The following is an 11,506-nucleotide window of genomic DNA, read 5'->3' on the forward strand; positions in this document are numbered from 1 at the left end:
TATATGTATATATATCTCATGTGCATGCCTGGTACCTGTGGAGGCTAGAGGAGGGTGACAGATTGCCTGGAACTGGGGTTATAGACAGTTGTGAGCCACCATGTGGGTGCTGGGAACTGAACCAGGTTTTCTACAATAGCAGCACATGCTCTTAACCACTAAGCCATCTCTCTAGCCACTATATTTACTATGGTAAAAGGTTTATTTAGACTTCTTCTTGCTATTTATTTCAACTTATTAAGTTTTGTGAGCTCTTTATATATTGCATATAGAAACCCATTAATGAGATATATGATTTGTAAATATTTTCTCCTGTAACTTTTTTTTCATATTTTCTTAACATTGTCTTTGGAAGAACAAATTATTCTTAATTTTGATGAGGCTCAACCTATGATTTTTCTTTTTGTTATGTCATATGTATGAAATCTTTGCCAAACTCACTGTCACAACAGTTTTTCTCTTTGATAAAATCACTTTTTAGAATGGTATTAGGCATTCAACAGAGTTGAACAGAAGGTACAGAGTTCCATATACCTCCTGTTTTTCTTTCCACTCACCTGTATAAAGACATCTTCCCTACTGTCAACATCCCTCTTCTAACCTATGTTGACATACCATCATTTGAATAACATAGTTTTTATTACTGTTTCACTCTTGTACATTATATAGGTCTTAACAAATGTGTAGGTATCCACCATTACAGTATTATACAGAATAGTTTTATTGCCTTCACCCTATCCTCTGTGCTTTGCTTATTTATCTCTTCCTCCCTCCCTCCAATCCCTGGCAACCACTGATCTTTTTATTGTCTCCGTAGTTTGGGTTCTTTTTCCCCCAGGACTGTAACATGGTTAGAATCATATAGTGTGTAGTCTTTAAGCTTCTCTTACTTAACTAACAGTATTCAGTCAACTTTCCTCTGTGTCTTTCCATGTCTTGATAGCTCAATTCTTTTTTCTAACAATGAATGATAGTCTGTTGTCTGATATATTAATAGTTTACCATTTGCCTTCTGAAGGACAAGTTGATTGCTTACAAGTTTTAGCAATTCTGAGTATATCTTCTATAAACATTTGTTAGCAGGTTTTTAAAAGAATATTTATTATTTTATGTATATGAGTATATTGCCTGCATGTATGTAAGTGCATGCACATCCTACAATGCCTGTGAAGGTCAGAAGAGGGTGTCAGATCCCCTGGAACTGGAGTTACAGACAGTTGTTAGCCACCATGTGGGTGTTGGGAATCAAACCCCAGTCCTCTGCAAGAGCCATCAGTGCTCTTAACCGCTGAGCCCCCCTGTGAGCAGGTTTTTGTAAGAAGCCATCTCAAAGATGGCTATACCAGTTTCACATTCCCAGCAACAATGAGAGTTTCCTGTTGGTTCATATCATCATCATCACTGGGGTTCTCAGTGTTTTGAATTTCTGCCATTTTAATAGGTTAATAATACTATCTCATTATTATTTTAACTCATAGTTGGCTAATTATAGCCTATGCTGAACATCTTTACATATTCTTACTTGTCGATCTGTGTATCTTTGTCAGGGAGGAGTACATTAGACTCTTTTGCCCAGTTTTTAATTGAGATGTTAATTATCTTAGTGTTGCATTTTAAGAATTATTTTTATATTTGGGGTACAAACCCTTTGTGACATGATAATTGCAAATACTTTTCCCAATCTATGTCTTCTCATACCCTTAACAGTGTCTTTTACAAAAGAGAAGTTTTAATATTAAAACCTAGTTTATAATTGGTTTCTTTCATGGATATGCTTATTACATTGTATTTAAAAAGTTATCACGATACCCAAAGTCACCTGAATTTTCTGTTTTATCTTCTAGCACTTTTTGAATAATGAGTGTTCTTTATTATTATTTTGGGGGCTAACATACAAAGTCCTGGGCTTCATACATACATGTCATTATTGGTTGTCCTCCCCCAGGCCTCCTCTCCCAATTTAGATGGTTCCCCCAGTTAGTACCCACCTTATCCTTTCTTATCATATGTGTTCCATTACTCTGTTGCCCACTTCCTTAAGATCTCTTACCCCCCTCTCATGATCCCCTTTCTAAAGTTTTGAGACTTTCCACATACATAAATCCACACATGTACAAATAATTTTAAATCTAAGTTCCACATGTAAGTTCTCTTAGTCTTGTAGTTTTGTATTTTTATATTTAAGTCTATAATTCATTGTCAGTTAATTTTTGTGAAAGGCATAGGTCTATACCTAGATACCTAGATTCTTTGTGTTGCATACAGATGTTTGGTTGTTCCAGTACTACTTGTTGAAAAGGCTACTCTCTGCTTCATTGAATTGCCTTTGATAGTTTGCCAAAGGTCAGTTGACAGTAGGCTTTTTGTTCTCTTCCTCTAGCCTGTAATATTTCTTCACCCTTTCTCTTCTTGTCTTTCACTTAGTCTTGGTCATTCTATCTTTAGAGTAACTCTTCAAGTTGGATGGCAATCTTCCAATATTGTTCTTTACCTTTAATTATTGAGTTGGCTATTTTGAGTATTTTGCCTATTTATATAAACTAGAGATGTAATCAGTTTGTTGATGGCCACAAAATGACTTAGTGGGATTTTTATTGGAATTGCATTGTATCTATAGTTCTCTTTGGAAACTAATATCTTGACAATGTTGTCTTCCTATCTGTGAACATAAAATATCTCTCTGTAGTTTTGTATGGATTTTGCAATTTTCCTCATGGAAATTTTGAGTATATTTTAAAAAACTATGCCTAAGTATTTCATTGTAGGGGGTTCTCTAATGTAAATGGATTGTGTTTTTAATTTCAAATTCAGCTTGCTCATTCCTCTTCTATAGGAAAGCAACTGAGTTTTGTGTGGTAACCTATAAACGTAGTCACTCCTTATTAGTTCCAGAAGTTGGGATGTTTTGTTTGTTTTTCCTTTGCTTGCTTGCTTATTCATTATAGTTGCTTAAACATTATACATAGATGGCCATCCTATTTGTGAACAAAGACAATTTTATTTCTTCTTTCCCAATCCATGTTCCTTTTGCTTCCTTTTCCTGTCTCACTACATTAGCTAGGACTTCTTTTATTTTAGATCTATTTTTATTTTTATTTATGTGTATGTCTGTGTGATTATGTGTATGTGAGTGCAGATACCCACAGAGGCCAGAAGAGGGCATCAGATCCCCTGGAGCTGGAGTCAAAGGTGCTTGTGAGCCATCTGACATAATGTTGAGAACTGAACTCAGATCCTCTGCAATAGCCATCTCATAGGTATGAGATAAGCTTTTGAAAATGAAAATTGATGTGACTTTTTTGTTTCCTCAGGTCTGACGGTAACTGCTGTAAAAGACTCTGGAGAATGGAATTTAGAGGCTGGGGCCTTAGTACTTGCAGATGCCGGTCTTTGCTGTATTGATGAGTTTAATAGCCTCAAGGAGCATGATAGGACCAGTATCCATGAAGCAATGGAACAACAAACTATAAGTGTTGCTAAAGCTGGGTAAGCATTTCTGTTCTTTAAAATCTGTAGAAATAGTGAAATTATTTAATGTAAAATTCGGGGTAAAAGGCTGGAGAGTTGGCTCAGTGATTAAGAGTACTGACTGCTCTTGCAGAGGATCCAGGTTTATTCCTAGCACCCACATGGCAGCTAACAACTGTCCATAACTCCAGTTTCAGGGGAATCTGACACCCTCTTCTGACCTCCACAGGTATTGCATGACACGGGTGCACTTACATACATTCAGGCAATCCACTCATACACATAAAATAAAAATAATAAAATGTTTTTAGAAAATGATTTTGGGGAAATGGGAACCTTCTTGGTATACTTAGGGATCATCAGTTATTACCCTTCAACTATGAGGTTTTTCTTACTAGACTATAGATGTATATAAGGAAATAAAAGTGAGTTATTGGGAAAAGAAAGGTTAAAAATGACATATAATAAGCCAGATGTGGTGGTGCACGCCTTTAATCCCAGTACTCGGGGGGCAGAGGCAAGAGGACCTCTGAGTTCAAGGCCAACCTGGTCTACATAGTGAGTTCGAGGTCAGCCCCACTACAGGGAGATACTGTCTCAAAAACAAGAGAGCTATAAATATAGATTGACTTAGCTTAGTAGAAGGAATTTATGAAGAGCTTTCAACACAGGATTCAACTCATTCTTCCAATAAATATTGTATATGTACTCTTGGCATATTAAGTATTAGGGATTTTGAAAAATTCAAGGAGTATATAGAGATAAATCTAGTAAAATCTTCTAAGTTTATACCTTAAAAATTATAAAACACTGATTAAAACAAAATAGAAGACCAGGGAACTATATCTAGTTCCAATGATTAGAAGATTATATTGTTAAGATGTAAGTCATTCCCAAAATCACTATAGACTCAGGATAGTTCCAGTCAAAATCCAACAGGGTTTTCTTTTTTCATAAATTGATAGGCTGATTTTAAATTTTATGTAGAAAAGTACAGAAATTAGACTTGCCAAAACAAGTTTTGATAAAAGACTAATATTAAAGACTTAGCAGTATTTTAAGATTTACTGTAACTAGTCAATAATTAGAACAGTATAACCTTGGCATCAGAATAGACACATATCAGTGGAAGAGAATCAGGTCCAGAAATGGCATCACAGATATAGTTAGCTAATTTTTCAGAACAATACCATGAGAAGTCATTAGACGGTGATTGGCACTTTATAAAATATGTACACTTGAACTTGTTATGCTCAAAACATACACTGGAATAAAAGACAGCCCCTTCGACAAATGGTGCTGGCGAAACTGGATGGCCACAGGTAGAGGAATGAAACTGGAACCATATCTCTCATACTGCACAAGAAATCAACTCCACTTGGATCAAAGACCTTAATGTATGACCTGAAACTTTGAACTAGCTAGAGGAAAATTTAGTGAGAACGCTTAAAAGTATAGACCAGGTCTTTCTTAAAAGGACTCCTATTAATAGCATGGGAAACAATCCCAACAACTGACAGATGTTGTTATATGAAATTAAATGCTCTGCACAGCAAAGGAAATAGTCACCAGAGTAAAGAGACAGCCTGCAGAATGGGAAGACATCGTTACTAACTATACATCAGACAGGGGATTAATATCTAGATTATACAAAAAATAAGCACTTAAACTCCCAATCATCCAATCAATAAATGAGTTAATGAACAAAATAGGCAGCCCTCAAATGAAGAAGTACAAATGGTCAATAAATATGTAAACTGTACTCACCATCCTTAGCCATCAGGGAGCGTAAAACTTCTTTGAGATTGTATTTAACCACAATCAGAATGGCTATCTTCAAGAAAACAAATGACTACAAATCCTGGTAAGAATGTGGGGAAAGGCTCATTCAGTGCTGACAAAAATGTATACTTGAACTTGTACTGGCCTGGAGCTCACTATGTAGACCAGACTGACTTTGAACTCACAAGAGATCCACCTGCCTCTGCCTCCAGAGTGCTGGGATTAAAGCCATTGCACCATCATGCCTGGCTGGGGATTTCTTTAAAATAGGTGCATATATCTTGTCAGGCGTGGTAGCATAAGACTTTAATCCCAACACAAGGGAGGCAGAGGCAGACTGAGCTATGTGAGTTGAAGGCTGTTGTGGTCTACATAGCAAATTCCAGGCCAACCATACCTAAATAGTGAGACCCTGCTTCACAGAACAAATAAACGAGCAAAAAAAAAAGTATATATCTGCAATATGACCCAGCTGTACCACTCTTAGGTATATACCTGAAGGACTCTAAGTCAGCATACAGCGGAGATACTTGCACATCCGTGTTTGTTGCAGTATTCACAATCTTTAGGAAATGGAGCTAGCCTAGAGCTCCGTCTACAGATGAGCGAAGAAAATGTTGTACATCTACACAATGGAATTTTGTTCAGCCATAATGAAAAATGAAATGGGACATTTACAGGAAAATGAATGGAACTGGAAATCATTATGTTAAGCAAAATAAGACAGACTCAGAAAGACAAATAACACATGTTTTCTCTCCTGTAAGAGATAAAGAAGAAAACTCATGTGAGGAGGGAGGGAGGAAAAAAGGGAATGGAATTCATATGTGACATAAAAGCAGAGGGAGGCCTTTTTAGAGGAAGGAAGTAGACCAGCAAGAGGGACAAGGTAGAGCAGTGGGGGAAGGAGATAATTAGAACAAAGTCTAATTGATACATATGTTTGAAAATGCCATAATGAAACCGATTACTTTGTATGCTAACTTAAAACTAATTTTTTAAAATTTACATAAATGAAACAGATATGCTAGAACACTTTGATATCCATATGCAAAGAAAGAAAAAGGCCTGTACAGACATGGTTTAAGCAGCTTTATTTACAATCACCCCCAAGCTGGAAACGGCTCCTGTCTGTTACCTGATAATGGATAAACTGTAATAGCTAGGTAGAATGAAATACTACTAGCAATATAAGGAAATAGACTATTGGTACATGCATCAACCTGGATGGATGCTGAAAGCATTATTACAAGTAAAAGATGCCTGGGGCTGGAGAGATGGCTCGCAGTTAAGAACACTGGTTGTTCTTGCAGAAGACCCGGGTTCAAATCCCAGCACATTGTTTTAAGAAAAAAATGAAAATATTGGGCTGGAGAGATGGCTCAGTGGTTAAGAACATTGGTTGTTCTTGCAGAAGACCCGGGTTCAAATCCCAGCACCCACATGGCAGCTAACTGTCCATAACTCCAGTTCCAGGGGATCCAATAGCCTCCTCTGTCCTCCGTGGGCATTGCATGTTGTGGGTGCACTTACCTACATGCAGGCAATATATGTATACACATAAAATAAAAATAACAAATACAAAAAATATTTTTAAAAAGTACAAGATGCCAGACACAAAAAGACACATAAAATAGTGATGAGATCAGTGTTGGCTGGAGGTAGGGAAGGGAAGTGACTACGGAAGGGCACCTTAAAGTGATGACTTTTTAGTGTTGTGTAAATTATGCCACCATAACCTTCTAAAAACACAGAAACTCCTATATTTACTTTTAGAATCAGACATGAATTTACTCTGTCAAATTCCTTCTGAGGTTTCTGAATATTTGCTGTTCTTGTACTCATCTCTTCCCTGACTAGTATCTGTGTGTGAACAGGCAACAGTTCGTAGCCTTGCTCTGAGCTTTGTTAGTGAACCTGCCTAGAAAACCAGTATATAAGAGAGATTAAAAGAAGTAACAGTGCTGGAGAAGACGATAGGTTCATCTGCAGTAAGGCCCTGTTTTAACTGAAGTAGCGTCTTCCAAAGGAAACAATTATTTTTATTTTATTTATTATTTTTATTTTATGTGTATGTGTGTATTGCCTGCATGTAGGTAAGTGCACCCGTGTCGTGCAATGCCCGCAGAGAACAGAAGAGTCTGTCAGATCCCCTGGAACTGGAGTTACAGACAGTTGTTAGCTGCCATGTGGATGCTGGGATTCAAACCCGGGTCTTTTGCAAGAACAGTGTCCTTAACCGCTGAGCCATCTCTCCAGCCCACAAAGGAAATAATTTTAAGAATAATTTTCAGATTGGATTTCTTTGTCTGTGGGGCTCTTAGCCTGGAGGCAGGAGATGTGACCTTTCTGTTCTCTTCATTGTCACTTTTTCATTGTTTCTGTTTTAAACCACCTGTCAAATATATATATATATAATTTTGCCTAAGAAGCTGTCTTAATAACTTGAATCACGAATTTTTCACTAGGAATTCCTTTTTAGACCTCTATGCTATGGTGGGCATTGTTGTTAATGGTTACTATTAAAACATTTGAATTATGGTTTCAAGATAAAATCTCCCAAATGTTTCTGCTTTGTCTTGGCTTCTACCCAGTATAAAGCCTTCTTTGAACAGAGACATGGACCACAACCAATATTTTAGTCTTCTAACTTTTTTACATTTATTTAAGAATTTTTACTTTGCAAAGCACTTTGCCATATTTATTTCATTTAAAGATTGCGGTAATTTACTGCATCCAAGGAATTACAGGATGTTGTTCTCTAGATCTCATAGTTAAACTGGGTCTTTATTCACTGGTTGCCGTGTGTGCATATTGTCGGCATTCTATTGTGACCCCCATATAACTATTTCTGGATTCATAGAGACATTTATACTCTTTTATTATCATGCATTTTAAAAGACTCAATTCCTAACATTGCCTAATATGTATTTATGTAAGTTTTGTATACTTTATTTTCCATTTTGAAAAGGTTTCTTTTTTCTTGATCAATTTAGTGAAGACTTATAATTACATTATGGTAACAGAGCTGGGGTTCCTGTGTTCTCTGAATTTAGTAAACTTATTTCCAGGCTATTTGCTGTGATGGCAGGACCGCTCATGTTGACTAGCATCAGGAGTCACTGCTTTTGACTCTGAACATTTATTATAGTGCATGCTGGCCTGGAAATTTCAACCAGGCTGAACATATCTCAGACTTCAAAATTTAAATTTTATTTTAAAACAGAACAATTGTACAGTGTGGATTTTAGTCTCTTCCACCTTAGGCTCCACATTTTCCGTACAGAGAAATGGCTTGAAATAAGAACTCCCAGGAAAAGCAGATGCTTCCAAGAAATCAAACTCCTTTCCTCTCAAGCTATTTTCTTCTTTTAATTTTCTGTAAAATTACTACCACTGTCATCACTCAGAGGCAACAAATATCCAACAGTGACAGCAACAATGAGTATCCCTTATTTAAAGTAAAGCATATCTAAATTATAGATTTTTTTTTGGAAAAATCAAAATTGTTATAGTAAAGAAGAATAACTTCTGGTTCAGAGACACCTAGTGTCAGTCACAGCCTGTCTTACTCCTTTTCTGGCCCTCTGGGATGTACCTAACTTTCTTGAGCCCCAGCTCCCTCTGTGAAATAAGTGCCTGCCCTTTCTTGTAAAATACATATATGTCAGTTTCTTAACTCATTGCTTGCCATGCAGCCAGCACACAGATCTGTCAAATACGTTTAACATAAAATTTACCATCTCAGCCTTTTAAGTGTTCAGTTCAGCAGTGCTAAGTGCCTTCACATGGTTATACAGTCTTTTCTTTACGCATTCACCATCTAGTCAAAATACTCTGGGCCTACATGAGAAGACACTTAATGACACTTCACAACTGCTGTACGTGTATGTGTGAAGGTGTTTACAGTGTTCTCTGTATTTCAAAACTTATTTGACTCTCTAAAATAGTTTCAGAGCAGTTACATCACCACCATTCTAATAACAAAGGAAAAAATGATAGCCAAGCTTTCTTTGTTCTTTTTGTGCTTAGTATCGATTCTCCTAAGGCTGTATGTTGTTGGAATCTGTGTAGTTGGTTTTGCCACTGCTGAGAACATCAATTTAAGGATTTACTTTGTCTAATGGCTTCAGAAATTTCAGTCCCGGGTCAGCTGACTCCAGTTTCTAGGCCTGTGTTAAAGCAGAACATCATTGCAAAAGATGTGGTAGAGTAGAGGTAGTCACCTCATGGCCCCCAAGAGGCAGAGAGGGGCTAAAGAAGGGGCCTGGGAAAAGAAATAGCCCATAAGAATGTGTTCCTGGTATTTATCCAGCTAGGCCCCCTCTTTGGCCCTGTCTCTTTTCCACCATTACATGGAAGCCATTACTCTCACCTCGCATTCTCCGCTGGTTTCTACGCAGTTTGGGCTGTAGAGGTAGGTTAGCTGATTTCTGAAGTCTTTTTCTATTTGTATATAAATTGAAGTTCATAGTATTCTATGTCTTAGATTTTTTGTTGTTTTGCGAGTTTTGTTTCATGGGTTTTATTATTTGTATGTGCTTGGAGAATGATATCGAGAAGTTTAGATACAAAAAGCTGCTATTTTCTCATGGGAACATGGAAATCCAATACTTTTATTTTTTGTAATTATTCTTTTTGTTGCTTATCACATATCATCAACTTCTACATATTTTAATGTATCACCCGTGCCTGATCTGAACGAGATCTAAAAAAATAATTAGAAATAGTGCACAGTTATGAAGAGCTCAAAAGTAGAAATGAAAGATGAGTTTGTTCTGACCCCACGGCCCACACTCATGCAAGCAATCCTAATCACACTTGGTGGGTCATTTAAAAAATGCATGAAAGTAAGAGAAAGACTTCTTGGGAAGAAGAAGAGGTTCACAGGGAGTTGGGGGTGGTAAGAAGGGGTAATGAGAGGTGAATCTGATCAATAGACATTGTATATATGTATGAAGTTGTCAAAGATAAAATATTTTTAAAATTATAAAAATATAAAAACTTAAAAAGTTATAAAGACTTGTTGTATATCCTTTAATAGCAAAGGCTAGGAGGTTCAAGGAAGTATATTTACTAATGGTACAAGGAAGACTTTCCAGTGGCTAGAGCTACCTGGAGGCTGGGTGGGTTGCCTGTAGGGCTGTGAAGGTCTTCAAGTTTAGAATAGAATAATGTATGTGAGAAATTCACGCATCTAATGAGAGCACTTAGAAGATACCCTGTAAAGTGCCACCTATGGGAGATTGTAAATTATGGGCAGCCTGTAGACTCAACTGTAGCTTATTCAGCTGCTGGCTGGTTTCCTGTAGAGAATACACATGAAATGGGCTTTTATATCATATAATAAGATGTGGAACATGAACTGGAGCAAGTTCAGAAGCCAACATCAAGAGCCCTTTATTTTTTAGCGACCACAAGAATGCATTGGTAATTCTGTGTATTCAGAATTACTATAATAATGAAGAGCAGAGAGTTCAGAGCTAGCCTGGCTATATTAATGTTCCAGCTCTGTTATTTGCTAGCCGGGAATACTACTGGACTTCTGTGTAATAATGAACCACTGTTCTATAATATGAGTTGGTGGAATGAGATTTTGTTGAAGTAGATATAAAATAGTAGCTTTATGTCTCATTGGCACCATAGCCCCAGAAGTTTATTCATCTTCAAACTTATTCTCTCATTATTGCGACTTACTTTCTTCGTCACTGATTTCTGTGTGTGTTTGAGATCTTCTTTAGACTCATTCTGCCCTCCTAAGTAGTTGAGCTTTCCTTCATGGCCTTCAAGAGAGGCCCAGTTACATGTTATCATTCTTTTTTAAAGTTTTGTTTATTTTTATTTTATGTGTATGAGTGTTTTGCCTACTATATGTAGGGGCATCATGTGCATGTAATACCTGTGGAGGCCAGAAAAGGGTGTCAGATCCCCTAGACCTGGCATTAAGGGTAGTTGTTAAGCCACCATGTGGGAACTAGGAACTGAACCCTGGTCCTCTGAAAGAGCAGCCAGTGCTCTTAACTGCTGAACCATCTCTCCAGCCCCCAATGCTGTCATGTTTTTAGATTTATGTAAAAACAGCTCCTAGAGCATGGTGTGGTCATGCACACCTTTAATCCCAGCACTTGAGAAGCAGAGACAGGTGGATTTCTGTGAGTTCAAGACCAGCTTGGGGTATGAGTTTTATGTATATATATACACATACATTATATATATATATATATATATATATATATATATATATAATGAGAGAGAG

The 11,506-nt window shown here is 37.0% G+C and overlaps 1 protein-coding gene across 2 annotated transcripts in view; it reads left to right on the forward strand.

Moving 5' to 3' along the window:
• Mcm9 (minichromosome maintenance 9 homologous recombination repair factor) overlaps positions 1-11,506 on the forward strand; it is an 89,398-nt gene that overhangs the window by 60,416 nt on the left and 17,476 nt on the right. For both annotated transcript variants that reach the window (XM_008835780.3, XM_017798872.2), the window contains one exon: positions 3,312-3,486. In XM_008835780.3, the coding sequence (XP_008834002.1) occupies positions 3,312-3,486 (175 nt within the window). The remainder of the gene's footprint in view (positions 1-3,311; positions 3,487-11,506) is intronic.

This window comes from Nannospalax galili, unplaced genomic scaffold (genome assembly GCF_000622305.1).
Source record: "Nannospalax galili isolate Female #2095 unplaced genomic scaffold, S.galili_v1.0 scaffold417, whole genome shotgun sequence".
Lineage (NCBI taxonomy): Eukaryota > Metazoa > Chordata > Mammalia > Rodentia > Spalacidae > Nannospalax > Nannospalax galili.